Source organism: Plecotus auritus, assembly GCF_963455305.1.
Source record: "Plecotus auritus genome assembly, chromosome: 4".
Classification (NCBI taxonomy): Eukaryota; Metazoa; Chordata; class Mammalia; order Chiroptera; family Vespertilionidae; genus Plecotus; species Plecotus auritus.
In genome coordinates, this window is record NC_137775.1 from 7,028,473 (window position 1) to 7,056,292 (window position 27,820).

The window sequence follows — 27,820 nt, forward strand, 5'->3', positions numbered from 1 at the left end:
GATAGAGTTGTTGTTTTTAATATATTTTTTACTGACTTCAGAGATGAAGGAAGAGGGGGAGAGAGAAAAAAAAAAAAAACATCAATGAGGAGAATCATCCATTGGCTGCCTCCTACACTGGGGATCAAGTCCACAACCCGGGCATGTGCCCTTGACCAGAATCCAACTCGGGACCCTTTGGTCCGCAGGCTGACACTCCACCCACTGAGCCACACCGGCCAGCACCCAATCGTTTTATCTCTGATCACCAGCGTTTCCGCAGCGATCAGGACCGTCCACGTACGGCCAGTCAGCCGCGGCTGATTGCTGGGCTCCTCGCATCCTCGGTTCCCCTCCGCGTCCCGGCCAACGCCCCGCCCACCCAGGAGAGGCGGAGGAACAGCGGCCCCTACCTGCACCGCCTTCAGCGGGACGCAGCGCCTGCGCGCTGAGAGCGCCCGGATTTCCTGTTGGCGCTCAAGTTCCGACCGGATACTGCCGGCCAATGAGGTGAGCCCGGAGGCGGGCCATAGTCCTCCAGGCTCCTCCTCCGCCGGGTGCGTTCTGAGCCGCGGGGAAAGGTCCGCGTGAGGCTGGGACTGCCCCGCGGAGGCTCATGGCGGCCTCCAAGGCGCTCGGCACTTTCCGTCTCCCACCGTTGCCCACGATTCGAGAAATCATTAAGTTGTTCAAACTGCAAGCGGCGAAGCAGCTCTCCCAGAATTTTCTCCTGGACTTGAGGCTGACAGGTGGATGGCTGCCCCCGCCCTGGGGGCCTGGGGCGCGGGTCCTGCGGGTGGGTGTCCAGGGTCAGGCCCATGTGTGCACGCGGCCCTTGGTTAGGCCCTTCCTCCACTTGCTACTAAACGACCCGGCGCCCAGCAAACGCGAGGAACGCGTGGTGGCCTCTCGGACCCCCGCGCTCGGGCCTTTGCTGAGCTCTGTGGACGGGCGGGCGGGCGACGCAGCCCCGAGAGGAGCAGGGGCGGTGCTGGGGAAGGCGGGTGTGTTGACACTGAAATGGGTCTGCACGTGCTGGCTAGGTTTCCTTTCCGCCCGGAAGTTACCTGAATTTAGATTTGTGTAGGGTTGGGGTTTTGTTTTTTTTAATCCGTAACTTGTCGCAAAAGAGTGCCAAACGTTTACTCGTTGCGTCTAAGAAGTCCTCGAGGGCGCAAGCACTCCTTCGGTAAATGCATGTCGAACCAGCTCTGCTGCTGTTGGAGTCACGAAGCCGCAGTGAAAAGGGCCAAGCCTGCCCTCGAGGGGCTTAGGGTTAGGAAGGTGACGTTCCCGCTCCTGCTGCGCAATGCAAGTCACCTGTGCGAAGCGCACAGTGGGATGAGTTTTGCATTCGTTTAACCACTACCACTGTTTCCTAGTGATGTTCCCCAGGACCAGGCTGCAGGAACAGATGACAGATGTGCCCGTTGATCTCACTGTTGGAGCACATTCCGTTTTTGAGGTTTTGATACTCAGTTTGGCCCCTCCTCAGAAGCTGAAAAGATCAGTACATCACACCCAGAAAGTTCATTTTCACTTCAATTAAGTACCGTCCACAAAGCACAACTAAGAAGTTTTATTTCTTGGAATTGGAGCCTTTATTCTGCTAGTAGCAAGAGGATTTGGGGTAAAAGCTTAATTCTGCTTCGGTTTTTTAATTCGTTGATTGAAGGAAGGTCCTACAACAAGACCCACCCCTTCAGTTACTTGGTTCTGGTAGTAACCAGAATCAGCCTTTTCTGCCAGTCATTAGCCACATTCTAGGTATAAAGCACCCTTCTCAGGACTGAAAATATAGGTCTTTATATTTTTGTAAAGATTTCTTCATTTGTATTTTCTCCTTGAGCCTTTTATTCTCCCCCGGGGAGTGAATTCCCTAATCTAGATACTCTTTTCTCTTCTGTGGGAACCAAAATGAAGGGACATTAAGGTACTTGTCCGAGGTGAGAAGCTCAGTGGGAGCAGAGAAGACTGAACCCAGGCTTAGCGAATTGCCTGTGCCTCCGAGGTGGCATTTGTCATGAAGAAGGCACTCACCGGCCTGCTATTGCTCTCCACTTTTAAAAGTGAGAATATTAATCCCCTCCAGCATGCCTGTGCTTAATGTATCACCTCTGTTCCCTCTGAGAGACATTGGTCCGTACCCCAGCAAGGATCAGCTTTGGAATTTACACCTGAGCTGGAGCCCCGTGCTCTACCACTTGCTTTCTAGACGACCTGTTCAAATAAAACAGGCGAGGGAGATGAAAAGTGCAGAGGTGTTGAAGCGGGATAGTGAACGTGTCGTGAGGATGTGTCGTGAGAAAGCATAGGAAGCCTGTGCCAAACAGATGGCGAGCGGGTGCTAGCCCTTCCTGCACCTTGAATAGACAAAGCTATTTTGGGATGGCTGAGAGACTGCCTCGCTCTAAGCCTACAAAGGTCAATTCTCTTTGACAGAAGCAGAAATGAGACTTGACAGTGTCAGTGAACACTGCCAAGAAGTGCTGGCTGTTTTCAGTGACTGAATTGCCACTGTGCCAGGAGGCCCGCTGGCTTGGGTTTTAATAGCTCAGTCAGTAAGACCAGCCGGTTGTATGCGTTTCAGAGTGATGATTGGTTGCATTGAATCCTCAATAATCTGCTTTTCCATGATTTCTTAAGGTCTGCTAACTTAAAGAAGTAGATGAATATTTTAAGATTTTAACTTTTCCATATCAACTTGCATGTTTGCAAAGCTTAAAAACCTCCACGGCTAAATTTAACTCCTAACTGAAAACGACCAAGAACCCCAATTTCTGCAAGTCTTATGATCTGTGAACTTGTTGCCAGTGCCATATGGTCCAGCAGCCAGAGATCTAGAGGTGAAAATGGAGACTGCCAGCACTTTTTGCCTCTGGATTTTAAAATAGCAACATTGAAAATTCTGAATGTGAAACTAGTCTTGTCCATTCAGATGTCTAATGCTCAACAAGTGTTAAAAAGTGGTGCATCCGCCGAAACCGGCTTGGCTCAGTGGATAGAGCGTCGGCCTGCGGACTGAAAGGTCCTGGGTTTGATTCCGGTCAAGGGCATGTACCTTGGTTGCGGGCACATCCCCAGTGGGAGGTGTGCAGGAGGCAGCTGATCGATGTTTCTCTCTCATCGATGTTTCTAACTCTATCCCTCTCCTTTCCTCTCTGTAAAAAATCAATAAGATATATTTAAAAAAAAAAAGTGGTGCATCCTTAACCAGCCCATTCTCTTAGGAAATGATTGGTTTGGAGGAAGAACATAAAATACAATGTTAGGCCAATTTAAGCTGTAGACATTTGTCACAGTAATCCTATTTTTTGTTAAAGGACTGGTTCTTTTCAACAGTGATGTGATAGGATGATGAATGGCCACTATGTGTTGGTTGAGGTTAAGAGTTAAATTGTTAGATTAATCTACACTAATAAAAGAGTAAGATTCAAATTGACCATACCTTCGTGATGCCCACCAGCCAATCAGGAGTGAGGAAGCAAAGTAACCCAACAAAGATGGTGGGTTAATTTGCATACACAGGCACCGAGCAGTGGGGGCGGGGCGGTACGCTTGCATTGTCGCCACGGTGACAACGCAGGCGTTCTGCACGGCCCCAGCCGCTCTGGGCCTCTGGGCAGCGGGGGAAGGCGGAAAGGCTGCTCCGGCCGGAGCGAAGGTGGTGCCGGCAGCCAGGGTAAGGAAGACCCATTCTTGCACGAATCTTCATGCATGGGGCCTCTAGTATTGTATATAAAGGATTAGTTGATTAAGGAATGGCTGATAAGGATTTGTATTGATTATTTTTTTAATGCCATACATCAAAATTTGCCAAGATAATCAAGATAACTGAAACTTTCTTTCCTCCAGATAAAATTGTAAGGAAAGCTGGCAATCTGACCAATGCGTATGTGTACGAAGTAGGCCCTGGGCCCGGGGGGATCACAAGATCCATTCTCAATGCCAGCGTTGCCGAACTGCTGGTGGTTGAAAAGGACAGTCGCTTTCTTCCTGGATTGCAGGTGAGATAGTTAAAGTGTCTTTTTAGAAACCCATTTGGAATCTTTAGGCCAGGACTCAGGCCCCGCCGTCCCTGAGAATTTGACAGGTTGCAGGTCCCCAGGCTCCATCCCAGAGATTATGATTTGTAGTCTGGAGGCCTGGAAGGCTGCATTTCTAACGCCTCCTCACGTGGTCCGTTGACCAGGATTGACTGAACCTGCTATCATAAAAACACTAAACAAACTAGCTGTTTTGTGTCACCTTTTCAAAAATCTAATATCTGTGGGCGTTATGGCTCTTCCCTTTAAAAATAAATAAGGGTAAATAATGGTACAAATGACTCAGCATGACTTCTGAGAACTTCATTTAAGTTCGGAAAATCATTTCTACAAGCAGAAAATGGAGAAGACATGGGCTTAATTGAGAGACTAATTGTTAAGCTTGGGCATTCATAGAAGAGCATTTTTAAAGTGAAGGAATGGAGTAGCACCACTTTGTGTATAGATTCAAGATGAGGTGTGAATGCAGTGATACGTGCATCTTCAAAACGGTCGGAACTGTTATTACATGAGAAATACGTGAAGGAACTGGGCACTTTACACCTAGAGAAGAGAAGCCTGGAGTGAGGGCATTCAAAGCCACCTGTCCAGGTTGGCGGGGAGAGGATAAACTTGTTTTGATCTTCTCAAGGAAAGAATTAAAACAGACAGGTGAGAAGTGAAGAAGGCAGGTGTGGATTTAAAATTAAAAGGGACAGCCCTGGCCAGGTGGCTCAGTGGGAGCGTTGTCCCGTGTACCGAAAAAGGTTGCAGGTTCAATTCCTCCTCAGGGCACATACCAAGGTTGTGTGTTCCATCCCTGGTCGGGGCGTTTCTTTCTCCCTCTCACCCTCCTGCATCTCTCTGTCCCTTCCTATCTCTCTAGAAATCAGTAGAGACATAGGCTCAGGTCAGGATTGAAAAAAAAAAAAAAAAAGATAGAAGAAGGGAAATACATTTTTTAAATGTTGGCAAACGGTGATCATTCTTCATCAGGGACACTTAATGACTGAAGGGCTTTTTATTCCCCCATAACTAAAACTTTAAAGAGACTTTAGCAAATTATTAGGTGAGTCCAATAGAACAGTCAAATTATCTGCATGATTATGTTGGTTTTAAATTAGCACATTCTAATACTTACATGTATGTGTATCAATGGAAAAATATTTAATCTCTGCCGGAACACTCTGAGAAAATTTATTTGAAAATCTAGGGCTGTGTGTGCATGCATCTGATTTTTAAAAGAAACCTAGTGATTTTTTTTCTTATTTGCTATATATCCTCTTGTTATGTTTTACGAAATTTTGTAATATTTACTTTGATCTAATTTCGCCAGTCTTTATTGACAGAATTGGTTTCAGACTTATAAGTTTATTTGTGGATATTATGTAGTACATATTCCTTAATCAAATGTGGAATTTAATATTGAATTTTTGCTTTGAACTGCTTTCTTATTTTAAGAACTGTATCTCAATTGGAGGTGGAAGTGGGGATATTATTTTTGGTGAGATCGTAAGATGATAAAAAGAAACTGAACAGCACTACATAATTCTCTCAGACTGAATCAGCTAACCCTTTTTCGGCATAGGGAATACTCTGATATTTGGCTCTTAAAAAGACTTCTTAACCCTCGGTCTCACCCAATATTACATGCAATTCTTTCTCATTGGGCAGGAAGGTGAATCACATTTCTGTCCGTCTCCATCTTAATTCACATATTCTCTCCGATTTAAACTAAAGATCTTTGAAGACAGACTTTAAAAAACAACTGCACCCTTTTTATCTCAGCTGTGCTCCCCCCAGGTCCCTGCACTCCTAACCACCTTGCTTTGCTTGCCTCGTTAGCTTTGCCATCATCTGACACCGTCTCTGTGTTCTTCTGTGTTTGTTGTTTCTTGCTGCATCTCTACCACATGTGAGTGCCCTGCACACAGCAGGTGCTCGGTAATGCCTCGCTCGGGAAGTAAGGCTGACTATCTGTGTATCTGTCTGATGAACTGACTAAACGTGTCACTTAACCATGAAAGTGAATAATTGTGTAGCATTCATTATCAAGAAGCTTTGTGCCCTTTTTCTAAACATAAGTAGGTTAGTTTCAAGGTAAATCACACTGCAAAAAAATGTATATTTGACTTACCTGTTGCTGTAGAAGAAGCAAGATCCTTGGTGCCTTGTGTTCAGGAAAGGAGTTTGCCTTAAAAAGAAATGTTGGATACTAAAATATCAAATAGACTTCTTTTTCCTTTAGAGAATGTTTCAATATGTAAAACCACTTTCCTTTCGAAGTACTAAATTAATCATAAAACTGAGTACAGGCAGGAGGAGAGCGATCTATTTTAAGGAGTCCGTTTTAGTGACTTCTAAGCTAATAGAATTACTTTTTAAAGAAATTGTAATAATTTATAAAATGTCTTCCAGTTGGAAGTATGTCATTTGTATCTTAATTCAATTCTTACATTATCAGGAGGCAGCTTAGGGGAAAGAACATGGTGATTATGTAGGTCTCAGTATCAGCACGTTGTAAAGAAGGAAAACACCTCTAATCGTGAAAGCATTTATAGTACAGTTCTGTGGTGAAGAACTCGGACTCGAGTGTCAAGCTCTGTGGGTTCAACTTCAGGCTCTACCATTTACTGGTTGTGTGACCTTGGTGGGTACCTATCTCTCTGTCACTTTGCCCATACGATTGTTATGAGAATTAAATGAATACTTCATACCTAGTAAGTGTAGTGCAAATTTTTATGTAATTAATCAGTTAAATTATTAACCCCATGCTTTATACACCCCTTTTAATTAAGGATTGGTCAGAAGGTGCTGACCTGGAAAGACGTATAGGAGAACAGTAATGTTATTTCTTTGAACTGAAAAATCCTCAGTGCTGTGGAAACAGTGGGGCTTAGAATCTCTCCTGCGTTTTCTTCCAGGTTATTCTATAGCTGTAGCGCTTTTTTTGGTGTTTAGCGGTTTATTGAAGGTGTGCGGTATATTGAAGGTGTGCGGTACACGCCTTCACATATCCCCGTATCTTTAAGTGTTAGCATACAAGCCTATGGTAGTCTGCTTGCTTCTCTCCTTTGTATGCTCATTGCCATGCTTCCCCATATGTTACACGGTTCACCATACAACGTGATTTTTCTTTTAAAAGTCAATTCTGTGTTAAAGAGATGACTGTTTTGTGTGTGTTTCCATCTAGTATCCTTTTCCTGGTTCACATCTCGTGTAGTGTGAATCTGTTTGTGATGTCACTTCCGGCGTTTATAATCTGTTTGTGATGTCACTTCCGGCGTTTATATGTCTGAAACACGTTTTGTTTTGTCTTCGTTTTTTGAAAAACATCCTGGCAGCGTCCTTTCACTGCCCTTAAGGTTTTGTTCCGCTGACTTCATATGTTGTTTCTAACAAGAAATCTGTCATCTTCATCTTTGCCCCTCTGTCTTTTTTCCTCTGGCCTTCATATTTTTCTCTTTATCACTGTTTTGAGCAGTTTCGTCATGATGTGCCTTGGTGTCATTTTCTTCATGTTTCTTGTTCATGGGGTTCGTTGAGCTTCTTGGATCTGCAGGTTTTCCTGTGCTCTCTGATGTCCACTGTCTGTGTATTATTGTTTCGACTGTTTTGTCCGTTGTTTATTTAAGGAAAAAGAGTGTATCTGGTCCCTTACAGTTCATCTTGTCCAGGGTAAGAAGTTCTAGGATTCTTCTTAACCTTTAAGTTATATGCTTATTTTGTGGAATTTTGGAAATAGGAAGGCAGTGATTATTGTTAGTATTGTCTCTGGGTTGTATAACAGGTAAACAGTGATTATTTCTACTTGATGGACAAAGTGGAAAGTTAACAGAATGGGGACTCAAATAGGCTGGTGTTCAAATCTCAGGTATACCACTAGCTTTGTGACCTTGAGCTTATTGTTGAACCTTTTTTAGCTTCAGCTCTTTCATCTGGGAATAATAGTTACCTTTGGTAGTTATTGCAAGGATAGACAGGAATTTGTGTAAAGAGCCTGGTATATATTGCAGTAGCCAATCAGTGGTTGCTGTTACAATTACTCCCCTTCTCGTCGTCTTATAATAAAGGGACATAAAATACAATATAGTCATCCTGGCAGAAGGAGCTGTTTTTAATCAGAGATGATAAAATTTGAAATTCTTTCATCTCGAGCAAACTTTTAAAAGGGAAGACAGCTTGACTCTCTTCTATGAGATGATTATGTAATTTACACATGTAACTTAATTGATGTAGCTAAAACCATATTAATCATAACGTAGACAAAAACAACAAGTAAACAAAAGATGGCTTACAGCAGAGTGATTTCCTGGCCCACTGCGCCTCAGGTTAAAGGTGTAGAGATCAGTGCTCGAAGCAGACCCTCTGACAACAGCAAGAAGTAACAGTTATTACTGTGGCAGAACAGCTATAAAAAGCAAATATAAAAACGGGTGTGGGGGGGGGAAGCACAGTCGTAAGGGTCATAACCATTGAGGCCATTACTCTACAGGCAGAAATGAAGAGGCCATCAAGAAAAGGGTGAAACTGGGTTCACTGTACTTGGCTTAAAGAAGAGAATTGTGCAATGTAGTTGATAAGGATTTCCATATATGTCTTTTTAAGAAACACTAACACTTAAAGGAGTAAACGTTCATTGAATAGAAAATGTAATAAGTCAAACATCTAATTCTTTCATGAGGCTGAGTAAATGAGTTTCTACCATATATGTGCTGGTCCTGTTTAAAACACAAAGCAAGCTGACCTGTGGAAATGCTGTAATCTTCACCCTCAAAAAGTCTGTTGTAATGGCTTGAATTTTTTTTAAAATGGCATTTGTCTTTTCTGTGTATTCTGTATAAGAATAAATCTGTATTTCTCCTGTCATACCCTCTGTTAATAGTTTTTCTAATTCTCATGTAGTTTACCTAACCGTTAGCCCAGCCTTTATTTCAGCAGCACTGGGACTCTTCCTGGGTCAGGAAGAAGGCCATGGTCCTGGGCTGTGTGGCCGGTGCTTAGCCCACCGTACAGTGTTGGCTGCCGTGGGCCCCTCACCAGGAGAAGGTGGCATAAAGTGTGCAAGATGGCTGTTTGGTACAGTTTTTATTCTAAAGGAATTTATCACGGTACGTAAGTTCCAAGAATTACATAAATTTTTTCATCATCCAATTAGATCACCAACGAAGTGCCTAGGTGGGCCATAGTTACTCCCTGCGGGGAGCGTGCACCAAGACCTTGACTGTTAGCGGAGAGGTTCTTAGTGAGCACGTGCGGGTACTCCTGCCTCTGTCTTCTCCTTTAGTAAAGGCACTCTCCGTTATATTGTGCCATGTTTTGAGCAGAGAGTTAGAATTCTGTAATTCAGTATGTTGGTCCTGAGCGCTAACATCTCTAGGATTTAAAGAGTCCTTTTACTCTAAGCCAAGCACGTCAGATTTGCGGCTCAGCCAATATAATGGTATGTAAGAAACGTTTTAATAAAAATCTTGTAACTTAATTTTTACAATATCCTGTTAATACATAACTAGAGGCCCGATGCATGAAAATTCGTGCACTGGAGGGGGAGGGTGTCCCCTCAGCCTGGCCTGTGCAATCTCATAATCTGGGAGTCCTCAGGGGATGTCCTACTCACAGCCCAAGCTGCAGCCTGGCCTTCCTCTGCAGGAGGTGACTGGACAGGCCGATCAGGGGACAGTGCTGCCCCCCCCCCATTGCCCCTCCACCGCCGCTGGTCACTGCTCCCCGCACCCCCCATCGCCGTTCCCTTCCTCTGCCCACTGGCACACGCCTTGGCTGGCCTGGCGCCACCTGCTCGCTGGCCCTGCCCCCCGCTGACTGGTCGTTCTGCTATTCAGTTGATTTGCATATTACGCTTTTATTAGACAGCATTATTAATAACGAACTACAACTTTCGCTAATGACTGATTACTATAACCGTGTTGCATTCATTTCCCTTACGTGCCTTACGCGCAGGCACACCGATTCTCTCCACTAATACTAGCAGCAAATATTTTAGCAGCCGATTGCCACGTTATTAGTCTTGGACTGACTTGTTTGGTGTGCGCAACAATTTCGCTTTCGGAGAACAAGAAAAATAGGTTTATTTGCGTGACGCTTATTAATTTGTGCAGTTATTCAGTGTCTGGTAAGTTAATGTTCAAGAAAAAATTAATTTTTATTAAAACGTTCTGTTATTTTATGTTAACCATTACTCATTTATTTCAGCCCTTTGTATTCAGCATGTCTTTATCGAAATAAACCTACGTTTCTATGAAAATTGAAGCTTTTGTTTTTTTGCGGCCCACATAACTTAAACCTTGCATATTTGGCCAGTGTTAGCCTTTGAGTTTGACATGCTTGCTCTAAGCTTACTTCTCATTTTGGAAGAATTTAGGGTTGAAAACTAGATAGGACAGTTTGAGAATGTCTGTAAAGGTACAGATTTGGCTGTAAGCAAGTGCCTGCACTGATAGTCCGCTGTGCCTGGAGTGTATGCAGAGGTAATACCTCTGGGTTCCTGAGGGGCTATAACGGTGATCTTTCCCACTCCCCCATCATCCCAAATATTAAGATAATGAAACAGTCTTCTCTCTGAGTGGTTAGTTAGAAAGTGTCTCATTGCTGAATATCCTCAGGTGTTTGCAAGGCTGTTGTCTAGAGTCATACCATTTCAATTTGCGGGCTTTCTCCCCCAAAGACCCTTCCCATAAAGCTGTGAACGCCAGCATGCATCCCTTCTGCAATAGGGAGTGAGAAAGAGGAAGATCGGGCTACCAAGTAGTCATGGGAGAGGTAGACCTTGTGAAGAATGGGAGGGTTTGGTTGTCATTGAAGGAGACTTCAGCCTGAAGGGGAATCAGAACATACATAATAGAGTGTAACATTGAACCTAGGAAAGGAAGGTAAATGTGTTATATCAGCTCCCTGATATGCAGCTTGGTGTGTCAGTGTGGGAAAATGAACATCTCAAACATGGTTGAGTTATCAGAGCATGTAAATTAATGCCAAGGAGCCTAGTTTGTGTTGATTTGTTTTGTCTGAGTCTTAATTACTAATTACTTAATTACTTTGTATATATTGACATTGTAAAACATAGGCTTTTAGTTCTGCCTCTTTGTTTTTGGTATGCTAATTTGTTTTGTTTTAATTATGTGATATATTATTATAGAAAAATTCTAATGTTCTTCATTGATAGTAAATGCTATAATTAAATACACAGTTTTTGTACAGTAAGAGCCTATCCCATAGAGAGCTATCTCCTTTTTTATTTATAGTATATTAAGGTTATTAGGTTTTCTAAGATTTAGTGTCTGGAAATCATCAAATTAAATTTTAACAAATTGTGGTGATTTAAAATAATCCACATATATTTTAATATCAGAGGTGCACAGTCATTTTTGCTGAAGTACCATGGCTAAATATATTAAACTAGTTGATTCCCAAACTTTAAATGTTTAGCTTCTTACCAATATAGACAATTCAACTCTGTATTTCTGAAACATTTTACTTGTGTAATTCTGCCTGTTATCAGTGAAATAAGTCTTTGACAGCTAATGGACCTTACAAATTTATGGAACCCCAAATCTCACAGGCTAGGCAAGGAAGTTTCCAGTGTCACAAAAAACTGAATGCCATCTGGTCATCCACTTATCAAATACCTTAGAAGTACTCGCTCTGTACTGTGGCAGCTGCAGGGGACCTTGAGGTAGATAAGAAACAGGTTTGCGCTAGCTGGTTTGGCTCAGTGGATGGAGCATTGGCCTTTGGAGTGAAGGTTCCCAGGTTCCATTCCAGTCAAGGGCACATGATCCCTATTAGGGGGCATGCAGGAGGCAGCCGATCAATGATTCTCTGTCATCATTGACATTTCTCTCTCTCTCCCCCTCTCACTTCCTCTCTGAAATCAATAAAAATATATTTTTAAAAAAAGAAGGAAAGGAACAGTTGCTGCCCTTATGGAGCGTGCATTGTTACAGGAGGAAGAACCTGCAGACACCTAATTGTGATATCGGGTGTTATAAGCTACAGAGAGGCATGTGCAAGGCACAGTGTTGGCCCAGAGGAGGTCCGTGCCTTCTCTGGCTCTTTGATGCTTCTTTCATCCTTCCTGTCAGTTGCCTGAGTTAGGCAAGGAGAGAGTTAGGAGAGGAATTTAGCTTGGATTGAGCTGGAGAAGCAAGACCGTGGGTGCTCAAGGCCATGGTTCCCTGAAATGGAGCTGAGGTTCTCTGAGCTCCCTGAGCTGATGGGTCGCCTCTCCTTTGTAATCTACTTGAGCGATGTTTGTTCTCATTGACTATATTCATTCCTGCATTCTAAACTTTATAAGCTCAGGGGCTGCATCTGGTTTTACTTACCAAGAACTTCAAGAATCACGTTTGGGGGTAGGAGTGGGGGGTAATGGAGGGAGGACACATAATCAATAAAGAAATTTTTAAAAAATGAATAAAACAAAAATAAATTAAAGAATCAAGTTTTGTGTTGGATACAGAGGCACTTAACATGATACGAACTTATAGATGGCTCTTTTTAGCTAAGTGCCAACATTGTAGTTCTGTGAGAGCATTTCTTTCTTTCCTTGTTTTTTTCATTTATCTTTATTATTGAAGACTATACCATGTTCATGGATTGGTAGAATCAACAGCACTAAAATGTCTATACCACCCAAAGCAATTTACAGATTCATTGCAATCCCTATTAAAATACCAATGGCATATTTCACAGAACTAGAACAAACACTCCAGAAATTTATATGGAATAAAAAAGACCCTGAATGACCGCAGCAATCTTGAGAAAGAAAAACAAAGTTAGAGGAATCACAATACCGGATATCAAGTTATACTACAAAGCCAATGTACTCAAAACAGCTTAGTACTGGCATAAAAAAGGCATATAGATCAATGGAACAGAACAGAGAACCCAGAAATCTACTCAAGCCATTATGCTCACTTAATATTTGACAAAGGAGGCAAGAGCATATAATGGAGTAAAGACAGTCTCTTCAGTAAATGGTGTTGGAAATATTGGACAGGTGCATGTAAAAAAATGAAACCAGACCACTAACTTACACCATACACAAGAATAAACTCAAAATGGATAAAAGACTTAAATGTAAGTCGTAAAACCATAGAAATCTTAGAAGAAACCACAGGCAGCAAAATCTCAGACATCTCTCCTAGCAATAGTTTACCAATATATTTTCTAGGACAAAGAAAACTAAGGAGAAAATAAACAAGGGACTACATCAAAATAAAAGGCTTCTGCACAGCAAAGAAACCATCAACAAAATGACAAGAGAGCCCACTGCATGGGAGAACATATTTGCCAATGATACATCCGATAAGGGGTTAACCTCCAAAATTTACAGGGAACTCATACAACTTAACAAAAGAAAGGCAATCCAATCAAAAACTGGGCAAAGGACCTAAATAGACACTTCTCCAAAGTGGACATACAGAAAGCCAAGAGACATATGAAAAAATGCTCTAAGTCACTAATCATCTGAGAGGTGCACATCAAAACGACAATGAGGTACCACCTCATACCAGTCAGAATGGCTGTCATCACCAAACAGCAAGTGTTGGCGAAGATGTGTTATACGCTGCTGGTGGGAATGCAGACTGGTGCAGCCATGTGGAAAACAGTATAGCGTTTCCTCAAAAAATTAAGAATGGAACTCCCATTTGACCCAGTGATCACACTTTTAGGAATATATCCTAAGACAGTGGTCGGCAAACTGCGGCTCTGTTGACTAATGAGTTTGCCGACCACTCACCTAGACTCTCGATTCCAAAAATTACAGGCTGTTGTTGTTCCTTGTGATTAAGCCCCTATCCCAGTGGTCGGCAAACTCATTAGTCAACAGAGCGGCAAACCGCGGCTCGCGAGTCACATGTGGCTCGCGAGCCGCAGTTTGCCGACCACTGTCCTAAGACATCAGAAACACCAATCAGAAAGGATATATACACCCCCTTTGTTCATAGCAGCACAATTTACAACAGCTAAGATTTGGAAACAGCCCAAGTGTCTATGAGCAGATGAGTGGATAAAAAAGCTGTGGTACATTTACACAATGGAATACTATGCAGCTGTAAAAAAGAAAGAATTCTTATCATTTGCAACAGCATGGAGGGACCTGGGGAGTATTATACTAAGTGAAATAAGCCAGTCAGAGAAAGACAAGTATCACATGATCTCACTCATACGTGGAATCTAGTGAACAAAATAAACTGATGAACAAAATAGACCCAGAGACATAGAAGCATGGAAGAGACTGTCGAATTTCAGAGGGAAGTCATGGGAGGGTGGATGAGTGGAAAGAGATCAACCAAAGAACTTGTATGCATTATGCCTAACCCACGGACACAGACAATAGGGTGGTGAAGGCCTGGGGCGAGGGGTAGGGGTGGGCTAGAGGAGGTCAGTGGGGGGATAAGAGGGACAAATGTAATACAACAATAAAGATTTTTTAAAAAATATTACAAATGCTTTCTAATTTAAAAACTTACAGATAGGAGTTGAGTTTTTGCTAAATCTATACAGAAAAACAAGTCATTCTGGGGGTCAAAATATCATTAATATATCCTATGTTAAATGGTAAGCTATTTTCATACTTTCATCTGTTGCTGTCCCATCATTCATATGTTAAAAGTAAAACGCCACTGTAGGCTATTGCGGTTGATACTGTGAACTTGAGTTCATTAACAGTAACGCTTAGTCTCTGGCTTTTCAGATTGATTTACTAATGCATAGATTTAAAATAAAAAAATTAGTTTCAGTATTTGACTAAGTGTATGAGCTCATTTTATTGACCTTTCTGAACTAGATGCTTTCTGATGCAGCACCGGGAAAACTGAGGATTGTCCATGGCGACGTGTTGACATTTAAGGTTGAAAGGGCTTTTCCAGAAAGTCTTAAACGACAGTGGGAGGATGGTAAGTGACTTTGGATTGGTTTTCTTTTTGTTGTTGTTATTATTTATAGTAGAAATACTTACATTATTATATATTACAAATGTTATTATATGTTTATATTAAAAATTATCCAAACACAATTAATAGGTAATATGTATTGTAATCTTATTCTGCTTTTCTCCTTTCTTCCAAAATATAAAATCTATTACTCTTTCTTATTTCTAATTTATTTGTCCCATTTTTCAAATGTTGTGGGTTCTATTCAGATAAACTTGTCATATTTATGCTAGCACATGAGGTGAACTATAAGGTGTTGCTTTTTCCAAGTGGTAAAAAAGGAAGGGTTTTAGTGAACCCAGCCACCCCAACCTAAAACCCTGTAGAACACATGGAGGGGCGATTTTGGTGCCCCCCCCCCCCCCCCCCCGCCGGTCTCGCTGCCACCAGGTGTCTGGCCTCCACAGTCAGGCTCCTGCAGTGGTTGGTGCTGGCCCTCTCCGCCTTCTGACACCCCATGCCCTTCTCAGCACCTGCCTGGCCCCGCCCCACCGCAGTGACCTCCCCGGTGTCCCCAGCCTATGCCAGTTATCCCGGTTCCCCTGCCTTCCCTGATGCCATGCCCTCCGATTTTCCTTGTACGTCGCTGTGAGCTGTCTCTAACTCCCCTTTGCTGGTGGTTATTTTTTCACCCACCTCTCACCTGTTTCTGAGCTCTTTCTCTCGGGTGTCTTCTGCTACCGATTTGTCTGGATTACACCTGCATGTCGCAGGCACTCGCAGGCTGTGTCCACTTCCCCGGCATCCGACCCTCTGCAGGCTCCTCTGGGGGCCCACAGGCACCTTGACCTCTTCATGTCCAAAGCAAATGCTCTTTTTCCTCAAAGCAGTTCTTATTGTATCTTTTTCCTAAGCCAAAAATCTGAGGACTTCCACTGACTGAATGCTAAACAGGTACAATTTTTTCCTTAATAATTCAAAGCTGATTGTGAAAAAACAAAAAACAAAAAACATTGCTTTTGAAGAATAAAGGGTGTGAAAAATACTCAACCATACTTTTTCATATATTTTTATTTGATGCTATTAGTATTTAGTTTGACTTTTATGCTTAATTAAAATGATATTCAAACGATATTGATGAAATCATTTCAAGTTGGTTTTTCTCCTGCCAACCAGATCCTCCAAATGTACATATTATTGGAAATCTGCCTTTTAATGTGTCAACTCCACTCATAATCAAGTGGCTTGAAAATGTTTCGCGGAGAGATGGGCCTTTTGCTTATGGCAGAACCCAGATGACGTTGACTTTCCAAAAGGAAGTGGCAGAGGTAAGTTTTAATTTTTTTCTGGCTATTTTACCACACGATCAAATTCCAAGACCAGCTAGTACTGCATTTGTATGTCAGGCTGTGTTTTCTAAAGCTGATACTCCATTACACACACACACACACAAACCCAGCAACAGCACAACCAAAAGTTAAGCATGTGGTGGTGGCGGCAGATGTCACTGCTGTCAGCTCTCCGTGCAGAGAAGGAATGACATGCCGCCAGCTAAGAAGGCGTGTGGTGAATACAGGAACTAGCCCCCGCTCAGCTAAAGAAAGGCGGAACCCGTGCGACGTGGTGATGCACTGACACATAGGGATTGGCATGTGACGTGTTATCACTGATTTGTTGACCTTAATAGGATGACAGCTAAAGAATGTTATAATCAAGTTGGAGCTGAGATAGGGAGAGGGTCAGTGGCTCACTACTCAGTATGTAAACTTCCACTTAATCCTCCACCTTGCCATCCTGCATGCCCACAGCAGTTGTGTTCCAGGTTCACTCTCCAGAAAGTAAACCTACAGGGCAGGCGAGGGGATCTGCAGACGATCAGTGTTTTTAAAAAGCTGTGTTCTGACATGTAAATACAAAAGAGTACTTAACAGTTAAGTACATGTTAAGCCATGTATATGTATGGCTTAACAAAAAGAACACCCGAGTCCCCATCGCCCAAGTCAACTTCGTAATGAAATTGCCAACATCTTTGACACTCTCTTGGATGCCTCGTGCTGATTTTATCTCCTATCTTTCACCTACTGCAAAGGTAGTCAACACTGTGAATTTGGGGTTTATTATTCTCTGCAAGTTTATCTCATGGATCCTCTTTATCCTGACTCATTCATATTGCTATTAAATAGTATAATATATACTACTCACTCATTGACTGTGTCGTAATTTGCCTGTCCATTCTCCTGTTTGGAGACCCTGTATAGTTTCAGTATTTTGTTATTACGAGCCATACTGTCATGAACATTCATATATGTGTGTGTGTGTGTATGTGTGTATGTGTGTGTGTATATATATATATATATATATACACACACACACACACATACATATATACATACACACACACACACACACACACACACACACATATATGTCAGGCAGAGCACATAGCACACAGAAGCGCTGGATTGGAAGGTCTGCAAATTCTCACCCTTGCTAGATAATGCTAAATTGTTCTCAAAAGTCATTGAGCCTGTTTGTATTCCCACCAGTTCATTTTGCTCTATATCCTTGCCAGTACGTGCTTTTGCCTAATTTGCCCCCTTTTTTTTTGTCAATCTGGGGGAGTGGTGTGTCATTGTGGTTTATTCTGTCTTTGCTGGTTTTTAATGATTCTTACATGTTTATTGGCCTTTGGGGTAAGTTCTTTTTTGTGAAGTGCGTGCCTTTTACTGAGTTTTCTGTCGGTTGCTTGTCTTTTTCTCGTTGATTTGGAGGAGTCTAACATAGTCCCCTTTCTCGTCCTTTATTAGTTAAATGTGTTGCAGATCTTCTTCCACTGTGGCATGTTATTATTTTCTCTTTACAGTGTCTTGAAGGGCTGACGTTCATAACTTTAAATTGATGGTTAGTGCTGTTTGTGTCTTGTTGAAGAAATTATTTTATAGCCTGAGGTCATGAAGGTATTTGTCTACGTCATCTTCTAGAAGCTTTATTCTTTTACCTTTTAAATGCATGTCTGTAATCCACTTGGGGTTGATTGTTGTGGATGGTTGAAGTAGAAAGCAATTTTAGTACTATTTCCTATGAGCCCAGTGAACCTAGCACTGTTTACTGAAAAGTCTGCCCTCGCTGACCTTTAGCATCACCTGTGGCATAATGACAGAAGCCTGTGTAAGCACTGGTCTGATTGGAGCCACAGAAGAAAGGCGGTGTGAAATCTAGGAACGGAAGGTCCAGTACTAGAGAGGAGGGAATCTTCAGTCCACATCACAGCAGATCAGAAATTTCATAAAATACCTATCACGTTTGCATATAATGAACATTGGGGAGACTTTAGGATTGAATTGGTGATGAATAAACAAGACACTAAATACAGTAAGGGTTGAAGCAAATAAAATATATCATTATTGGAAAGAGAAGTAAAAAATATTATTTAGAAATATATTGTTTATATAACATCTCAAACCGCAGTTGAGTTCCAGGGGTCACGTGGAGAAACTGACCTGTAAGAATGGGTAAGACGTTTTGGAAAAGGAGTGCTGAGAGACTTGCCTATGGAGTGTCACAATGCCTGTGAGGCTCTAATAACCAAAGCACCGTGACACAGCGTGAGACAGACCACGGCGCGGTTAGAGGGCCCGGAATCAGGCAGCTTAGTATAGGATAACAATGAGATTGTAAATCAGCAGAGAAAGACATCATTTAGCAAATGCATGCGTATTGGGTTAACTCTTAGGAAAAAAGTTAGTAATTTGCCATACGTAAAAAATTAATCCCAATTGCTGTGTCTTCAGATTCACCACACAGAAGCGATTAATCTGAGGCTAAGTAAGTCCCACTACTGAGTCAGGACCTTTCTGAGAAATCTGCCCAGTGCCCTGCGAATTCAAGGCCCCTCCACTTCAGCTGTTGGGGATGCAAACTCTTTCCAGTTCTTTGTGAATTCCTTTAGTCCGGCTCTCCGAGTGTATTTTCTCCAGCCTGCCAAGCCTTGAGGAGTTAGTTAACCTCAAGCACTCACACATCTGTGCTCCGCCTAAGACATAAAGAGCATTATCTCAGGAGCTCTCCCTCATTTCCTTACTCTCTCTCCCACTCCCCACCCCGTGTGTGTTCCCGTACCTCCAGCGGTCTGCCCCACAGTGCTGGCTGCCTAGGCCTCCCCGACCTCAGCCTCTGTGTACCTCCAGTGGTCTGCCCACAGTGCTGGCTGCCTAGGCCTCCCCGACCTCAGCCTCTGTGTACCTCCAGCGGTCTGCCCCTCAGTGCTGGCTGCCTAGGCCTCCCCGACCTCAGCCTCTGTGTACCTCCAGTGGTCTGCCCCTCAGTGCTGGCTGCCTAGGCCTCCCCGACCTCAGCCTCTGTGTACCTCCAGTGGTCTGCCCACAGTGCTGGCTGCCTAGGCCTCCCCGACCTCAGCCTCCGTGTACCTCCAGTGGTCTGCCCCTCAGTGCTGGCTGCCTAGGCCTCCCCGACCTCAGCCTCTGTGTACCTCCAGTGGTCTGCCCACAATGCTGGCTGCCTAGGCCTCCCCGACCTCAGCCTCCGTCCGCTCAAGTCAAGGAGATCTCCGGGCTCTCTGTTCCTCCTCCCCGTGCTGCAGCCTGAGAACAGCCGAGACTGAGAGACTTTGCCTTGGAGTATTTGGCCATAAACCCGTGTGTGTCTGTTAGGAGCTCCAAGCTGCCGTCCCCACTTTCCTAAGGTCTTTATCGCTTCCTGCTCATGAATCTGTTAAGTCTCTTCTGTTGGTTTGAATGGAGGCCATGCTAACCGTTTTCCGTGCTGGTTTTCTCAGCCTTTGGATTTGTCCTTGGACGTTTTTTTCTCAGCTGACATGATTATTATGGTATTTCTGCTCTGGAATAACAATAGAGATGCAAAATACTTTGTACTCTGATTCTTTGGGGAGAAAGAGCAAGGAGCAGAGGCTTAAGAGGTGGAGTGATGTTTTCAGTGGCTCGCTGGCAGTTGTGGTCATTAATAATAGCGTTGCTCCAACTTCATATGCAATTATTTTTTTAACAAAGAAAGTTGATTTTAGTTGAATTTTAGTGTGAATATTGAAAAGCGTTTATAGTGAGCCTGTGATTTAAGAAATGCTTTAGAAGTACGGGAAACGCTGGTCCTCTGACTGACTGACATTTTGCACGTCGGAGTTTCCGTGGGAGAATATAATAGCACCCTTTTCTTATATACCCTCTCTTTGCCCTTGACAGTCATATTTGAAAATGTGTATTTTACCCACAGAAAGCACTTTTAAACATTTGCTTTGCTTAGCTTTGTGAGTTAAAAAACAAATGAGCATGGTCCTCTTTTTTCTCTGTAAGACTGCAAGGCCTGAATGTATGAATTCAGCCCCCACACATTAAGAGACATTTAGACACTATAAAGCTACAGCTCGTAAAATAGAATCAGACTCTGTAGCGATAAATGATACCTTAACAAATCTCACCTCACCTTGTGTTATAGATGATGAAACCGAAGCTCCAAGTAAGTTAATGTTTCCCAAAAGGTCATGAGCCCATTACAGGGAAAGCTGAACTTGAACACAGGTCACCTGTTTCCTGCTGAAGTCATGATGTTCAGCTTCTCCACATGGCTGGACCTCTGGTCTTTTCCTTCCGGGTCCAGCATCAGCCTCTTACCTCCTCCCGTCTCCAGGGGACCCTGGCTGGTTAATGGTCACATCCCCAGCAAAAGGGAGTCACCTCTTCATTAATTCCGTCGCTCTCTCTGCCTCTGATGTGTGGTTGTTTCACTTCTCAAGTATAAGCCAGTTCTTTCTCCTGGTACTTAAAACTTTTTTAGATGAATAAGGGAAAAAAGTAATACTGTCCTTGTGAATTCTTTGACCCCCTTTTTTTTTTCTTAGACTCAGAATGCTTTTAAAAGCTCAAAGGTCAGGTATTTCCTTTTAGTGAAAAATTAGCTGGTTTGGTTTCCTGGCCTTTTGCTGTTGCAGTCATCTGTCTTCTAATGGCGTTGGGATTTTCATAGCTTTACCTGTAATGTATACACCACAGAAATGCCCATTCATGTTCCAGCGGGTGACTGACCATTTAACTCTTAGGCCAGCTTTTAATGAAGCCCTTTGCCGAGCTCTTTGATCGGGAGCTTGAATTTTCCCTATACGTGTGCTGCTTTCTTTAAACTGAGGCATGTGGTTCCCGAGGTTTTGTCCCCCACCATGGCTGTATTGGCTGCGAGGTTGGGTGGGTCAGGTTAAGGGTCAGGAGCCCCTCCCCTGGCACTCTAAGAGAAACAGACTCAGGTGTGTCTCCGTATCCAGTTAGCGTGCCCTCTGTGCCTCACTCGTTTGCTTTTTGGTTCAAGTGATTTTTAAATCTGAATTCATCTGTGGAAACATACATTTCAGATGTAAAGTGACATATTGGAAGAAAATCCAGGATGAAATAATACTTTTTAAAATCTGGGTATTTCTTTTGGCTTGTATTCTAATTTTGTGATTATGTTCACGGTAGATTTTAGTTTTATATAACTGCTTTGAATTGTGCCACTTTGCACAGTGCATTTTCAGTTAATTTTTTACCAGGGGTAAAATTAAGCGCTTTTTTTTCTGACCATTTGAGCTTAGTTTTTAACGCAAATCTGTACTTCCATTTTTTGTCTCTATAATATTTTTTATATTGGCTTGAGAATATATGTATACTCTTTGGCTTCCCATTTTAGTCAGGAAGAGTTTATTTTGTCAGATATACTGTAGCATGTCATCACTTGCCATAAACTCAACTTCCCAGTAATTTCAACTGTCTAAACACAGACAGGAGCCAGACATTTAACATAAAAAGGGTGAGCTGAGGGGTGGCTTCTGAATAGCGAAGCAGATGCTACAAAGTCTACAGTTAACTTAGCCCATAGGAAGTTTTCTCAGCATCTCAGATTGAAACCTCTTTTTTATTCTTGCTTAAGGCAAAATACCTTGTAAGCCAAATTGTGCAGTTTTCATGTGCACAGCAGGTTAGAGGCGGCAAAGTGAAAGGGGCTGTTAGAGGTCGCCGCGGGACAGTGGAGCCGGGAAGGGAAAGCCCGCAGTAAACACACCTCGGAGAGCTCGCCGCCTCGTCCCCTGCCCCAGGACTACTCCTGATGTGACCTGTGTCTCAGAAGAGCTGTACACTGTCCAGTGAGCTCTCAGAGCCCGGGGAAGCAGGATACGTTTTAGAAAGAAGTATACCTAATTTTTTTTTAACCCTCACCCAAAGAGATGTTCTTATTGATTAATTATAGAGAGAGGAAGGAGGGAGAGAGAGAGAAGCATTGATGTGAGAGACAAACATCGATCAGTTGCCTCCCATACGTGCCTCAACTGGGGATCGAATCCACAATCTAGGTATGTGCCCTGACTGGGACTCGAACCCGCAGCCCTTTGGTGCACAGGACGGCGCTTCAACAACTGAGCCACCTGGCCAGGGCTATGCCTAATATTTTTTTCCAAGACTCAGCTTGGTCCAGTCTTACCATATTGCCATTTTTCCCTAAGAAATAAAATAATGTCGATATGTTTAGAGCCCTCTTCTATTCCCTTTCTTTCCCTTCCATGAGTTGCATTTTGTTAAAATTTCTATTCATCATTCCTGTGTTTTTCTTGCACTGCAGATATAGACACACACACACACTCAGAAATAATGTTTTGAAGTTTTTGTATAAATAAAGTCATACATACTTTCTGCACTGAGTTAGTTTTTACTCTATTTGGGGATCTATCTTGGTAATCATTGCTACTCACTTTAACTGTTATTAATAGTTTACCGTTGTCGAATTACCACAATTTACTTATGCAGTCACCTGTGATGGCCTTTTGTTTTCCACTTTTTTAAATATTACTTACTAGAGGCCCTGTGCACGAAATTTGTGCACGGGGGAGTCTGTCCCTCAGCCCAGCCTGCACCCTCTCCAATCTGAGACCCCTTGAGGGATGTCCAACTGCCCGTTTAGGCCTGATCCTGGTAGGATTGGGGCTAAATGGGCAGTTGGACATCCCTCTCACAATCCAGGACTGCTCGCCTGCCTGCTTTCCTGATTGCCCCTAACTGCTTCTGCCTGCCAGCCTGATCACCCCCTAACCACTCCCCTGCCAGCCTGATTGCCCCTAACTGCCCTCCCCTGCAGGCCTGGTCACCCCTAACTGCTCTCCCCTGCAGGCCTTGGTCGCCCCCAACTGCCTTTCCCTACAGGCCCGGTCGCCCCCAACTTCCCTCCTTTGCCAGCCTGGTCACCCCTAACTGCCCTCTCCTGAAGGCTTGATTGCCCCAACTGCCCTCCCTTGCAGGCCTGGTCCCTCCCAACTGCCCTCCCCTGGTGGCCATCTTGTGTCCACATGGGGGCAACCATCTTTGATCACATGAGGGTAGCCATCTTGTGTGTTGGAGTGATGGTCAATTTGCATATTACTCTTTTATTAAATAGGATAGAGGCCTGGTGCATGGGTGGGGGCCAGCTGGTTTGCCCTGAAGGGTGTCCCGGATCAGAGTGGGGGTTCCCTTGGGGCATGGGGTGGCCTGGATGAGGGGCCTGTGGTGGTTTGCAGGCTGGCCACACACCCTGGCGACCCAAGCAGAGGCCCTGGTATCTGGGATTTATTTATCTTCTATAATTGAAACTTTGTAGCCTTCAGTGGAGGCCAGGGCAGGCCAGGAACTTGGCTTCCTCCATCGCCGGGGAAACCCAAGCCTTCTGTTCGCTCTGTGGCCACAGCTATTTTTGTTGGGATTTATTTATCTTCTATAATTGAAACTTCGTAGCCTTCAGTGGAGGCCTGGGCCGGCCAGGGTGTGCAGGAAGCTTGGCTTCCTCCATTGCCGGGGAAACCCAAGCCTCCTGTTCACTCTGTGGCTGTAGCCATCTTGGTTGGGTTAATTTGCACACTTGCTCCTGATTGGCTGGTGGGCGTGGCTTGTTGGTGTAGCAGAGGTATGGTCAATTTGCATATTACTCTTTTATTAGATAGGATAATGTTGCAGTGAATATTAATTTTTACACACATCTCCTTGTGTAGCTATATAAACTGCTCTCTAGGATAAAGTCCTAACAGTGAACCTAAAGGATCGTAGGGGTTGACTTGACTTCAGCTTTAATATGTATATTATCGAATTATGGTCCAAAGTGCTTGTACCAGTTTCCCTCCCACAAGCACTGTGAGAGTTCCTGTTGCTCCAAATACTCACCAGTACTAAATTCGCCCAGGTTCTCTTTTGTGTCATTTAAATTTCGTTCATTTTGTGGATATGAAATTTTATCTCATTGCAGCTTTACTGTGCTTGATCCTAATTTGCTGTGTGGTCGAGCATAGTTCACGGGTCATTTGAGTTACTCTTACATTCTCTGTTAGTGTTGATGTTTTGATTTTGATCCGACTGGGTTAGTTATTTGCTAACGTTCCTTTTCGTCTTTCCTAGAGACTTGCAGCCAGTACGGGGAGCAAGCAGCGCAGCCGCCTGTCTGTGATGGCCCAGTACCTCTGCCGCGTCCAGCACATCTTCACCATTCCGGGCCGGGCTTTTGTTCCCAAACCGGAGGTGAGTTTCTGTTGATTTGTTCACTGCACCAGAACTAGGATTTAAATTGAATTCATTGTTCTTCTGAGGATGTGTCCTAGGAAATGATCTCTAGGATCTAATCTTATATGCAAACGGTACCAGAAGTTTTCCTTTACCGCTCCTGAATCAGAACTATAAAAATCACAACATGAATAAAAATCACAATTTTTACTCTAATTTCTCTCCCCTTGTTTAGAATGACCAAATGCCCACTTTTATCCATGTTGCCCTGGTCGTGGTGATATTATTATTATCCTTTTTACACCTTAAATTATTTCAGTATGGAAGATAAGGTATATGGTCATCCATCCTCAAAAAAAACACAGTATTTTTGTGTGATTTCTATTAGAGAATATTAGCTAAAGTTACATCAGCCTTATTTATCGTGAATGTTTTTTCCATTTTTTTTGGAGAGACCTTAGTGTGGTAATGTTACTTGCATGAAATGGCTGCTTTTCTGAGAGTTCAAAACACTCCTGTATGTATTTAGGAAGAAAATATTCCAAAAATAAATATAAATTATTTTTGAAGTATATATACACTTACAGAATACTAGAGACCCGATGCAGCCCCTCGCAGCCCTGGCCGGCCCTCACAGCCCCAGCCGGCCCTCACAGCCCAGGCTTTGTCCAGAAGGTTGTCCAGAAGGTCGTCCAGACAGTCTTTCTGCTGTTCGGTCTAATTAGCAATCAGCTCTTTATTATATGGGATATAAAGTAAACTTTTAGTATAGGACTATTGGGTATGTAGACTGCATATAAAGCCAGTCACATTAAGCAAAATGAAAGAACCATATAGGTGTCAAAGCAATCCTATCCCATTAATCTGCATTAAAATCTTCTTTTTATTAGAAGTATTTTTAAAACACTTGTTTAGAAACTATTTTGACCACTCAGAAGGAATGCATACTTTAAAGTCATTTAAACTTCTCTTTCAGTGATCACCTTTCTAATCCATACGTGAAAGAGCGCCTTTTCATTTCAGTGTTCCATTAATAGCTGATGACATTGTTGGAGAAGAGAATGATGATCTACCGAGTAAAACAGGCATAAAATATTTTAGTCTCTACTTCTGTATGAACAAATGAGCATTTTTTTACTCACATAAAAGGTATTCTTCCCATCCCTGAATTATTTATATGCGAAGAAATGTTCTTTTCCCCCATTTACCATTATCTTGTGAGCAGTGACTGAGCTTGAATTAACAAGTTATAAGGAACAACCATTGCAGTGTTTCTTTTGCACATCAAAAAATTCAGTTTTTATTTTCTTGTTAAAATATTTGAAATACTCAAGATAATTTAACTTATATTTTTAAAAGCATTCTTTATACTTTAAAAATTACTTGCACATCCTATAAACTCATTGAAGCAGCTCAATGATGAAAGAACTCGATGTTTTTGTTAATGTGGGTCAAGCTTGAGAATAAAATGACAACTTAAAAGTAGCCTTTGTCATCCGAATACTAATCAGTGAGCGAGCAGAGGAGATGGGGTGAGTGGTGTCTGGATGACTTCATCTGGAGAAGCCACTAGCTGGCAGCAGGCGAGGGCCTCTGGAGCCTGTTCAGACAAACTACTGCCGTCACTAGCTTTACCCCATGTCTAAAGCCCCAGAGGGAGGAGTGCGGTCCGGTTTGGCTTTGCTGTGGTGGTCTCTCCCAGTGTTCTTCCTTTAGGTCCGCCTCATCTTTGAATGTCACCTCGTCGGTTCTCACAGGTGTATGTAGATACTTTTCTAAAATGAAAAAAGGGACAGGGAGTTCCCAATAGAGAGGGAGTTGGGGTGGCTGGTTGGGCGACGTCTGAAAGAGGTGGACAGCTCTTCTGTCCCTCATGTGCCGTGCCGTGCCAATGGGAAACAGAAGCAAGTTCCTGTGGGTCGCCACCCAGACAGCAAACGCAGACTGGCCCTGAACTCACAGCAGGGCCAGGTGCTTCTCACACCTGGCAATTAAATTCTTTTCTAAAACCCAGTTAAGTACCAGTTCAGAAAATGTATCAACAGGTTACCTTAAAAAGGAAGAAAAGCTATTAATTAATTGCCTTGTTAATATAATCAGAGTCTCTTCCAATTATAAACTTTTAGATAACCCATGAAAACAGGGATGGGAGAACAATCTTAAAAAACAGGTATAGTTGTACATGAGAGTTTGTTGGCATTTTAAAGAATCTTGCCAATTTTAAAGTATTTAAAATCTTTGTGGAGAAAGTTAAGCATAATCCTGGTGTGTGTGTGTGTGTGTGTGTGTGTGTGTGTGTGTGTGTGTGTGTGTGTGAATCTAAAATAAAGACAAAGTCCCAGCAGGCACCTGAAAGCTCCGTGTGGGTTACACATTGCTTTACACATAGTCCTTCAGGTTGTAAGCTGAGCTGCCCTCCGGCTTGGCGGCGGGGGTGTGCTGCTGCTTGGGTGGCGGGAGCCACGCCTCTGGGTCCTTTTTCAGGCAGAAAGTGCAGAAAATTGTGCCGGAGATCAACAGCAGCAAGGCCGCAATGAATCCAATGTAGACGGCTCCTCCCGGCTCATGCTTGTTGCTCTCTGGAACGGTCAGATCCAGAAAGTTGGCGATGATCTCCTTTGTGTACCACACTGTGGGTATTAAACCAGAGAGCCCCGCCGACATGAGGCAGAGGCCTCCAGCAAAGCAAGCGTGGCTCTTGCTTTCTCTGTCCCCTCCTAAGCGAATGCATTGCATCCCCACCGTGGAAGTGCAGATCCCCGAAGCAGCCAGGACACAGGCCAGGACCATGGTGGCCCGCGCAGCCTGCACGTGGGTGGGGAGGGACAGAACGGAGAACTTGAGGGTGCAGCTGAACATGCCGGTGCTGTAGCACGTGCAGTCCATCCACAGCCCTTGCAGCTGTACGATGGCCGTGATGACGTTGGAGCCCGTGTCCAGGTTCACCATCCAGTTGGGCAGCAGGGTGGCAGCCAGCACTCCACAGACCCCACAGAAGGCCAGGACGAAAGCAAGGAGCTGGAGACACGTTGAGGCCATGACCTGAGCGTCAGCTGTCCACCTAGAAAATCCTGGTGCTTAATTATGATGGCTGTCGGTCAGAATGGAAGATTTTGTGCAGTGGAGGACCAAGGAACACAGGCTGGGGAAAGAAGGCAGATCAGGGTGGAGGGAGAGAGAGTAAAGAGAAAGGCTCTGTGTGCAGTGGGAGCCGAGCGCCCAGGCCCCGCAGTGGATGTGGAGGCGGCTGCGCAGGGGAAAGGCTCACCAGGCCTTCAGAGGCTCCACCTCCTGGGTGACCGGGCGGCTGTGCTGGGTGGGTGGCGGGTAGCAAGGAGCTGTCCACTTAGTTCTTTTTAAAACTTCAGCTGTGCTCAAGTCTGCAAAGTGGGCATGCACCTTG

The 27,820-nt window shown here is 43.6% G+C and overlaps 2 protein-coding genes across 5 annotated transcripts in view; one reads left to right on the forward strand and one right to left on the reverse strand.

The window, feature by feature from the left end:
* The first annotated feature begins 534 nt into the window (after positions 1–534).
* Positions 535–27,820, forward strand: part of TFB1M (transcription factor B1, mitochondrial) — a 48,415-nt gene continuing 21,129 nt past the window's right edge. For 2 of the 4 annotated variants that reach the window (XR_013960323.1, XM_080663531.1), the window contains exons 1-5: positions 535–728; positions 3,835–3,986; positions 14,815–14,923; positions 16,076–16,227; positions 24,316–24,435. Coding sequence is in view for 2 of the 4 variants with exons in the window: in XM_080663531.1 (XP_080519657.1) it covers positions 596–728; positions 3,835–3,986; positions 14,815–14,923; positions 16,076–16,227; positions 24,316–24,435 (666 nt within the window). In the remaining 2 variants the exon portion in view is untranslated. Of the gene's footprint in view, positions 776–3,834; positions 3,987–14,814; positions 14,924–16,075; positions 16,228–24,315; positions 24,436–27,820 lie in introns of all 4 variants that reach the window. The other 2 variants (XR_013960324.1, XM_080663532.1) reach the window with 1 other exon arrangement.
* CLDN20 (claudin 20) lies at positions 26,797–27,456 on the reverse strand (the record flags this gene model as incomplete). Its single annotated transcript, XM_080665078.1, has 1 exon — positions 26,797–27,456. The coding sequence occupies one exon, from the start codon at positions 27,454–27,456 to the stop codon at positions 26,797–26,799; it is 660 nt and encodes a 219-aa protein (XP_080521204.1).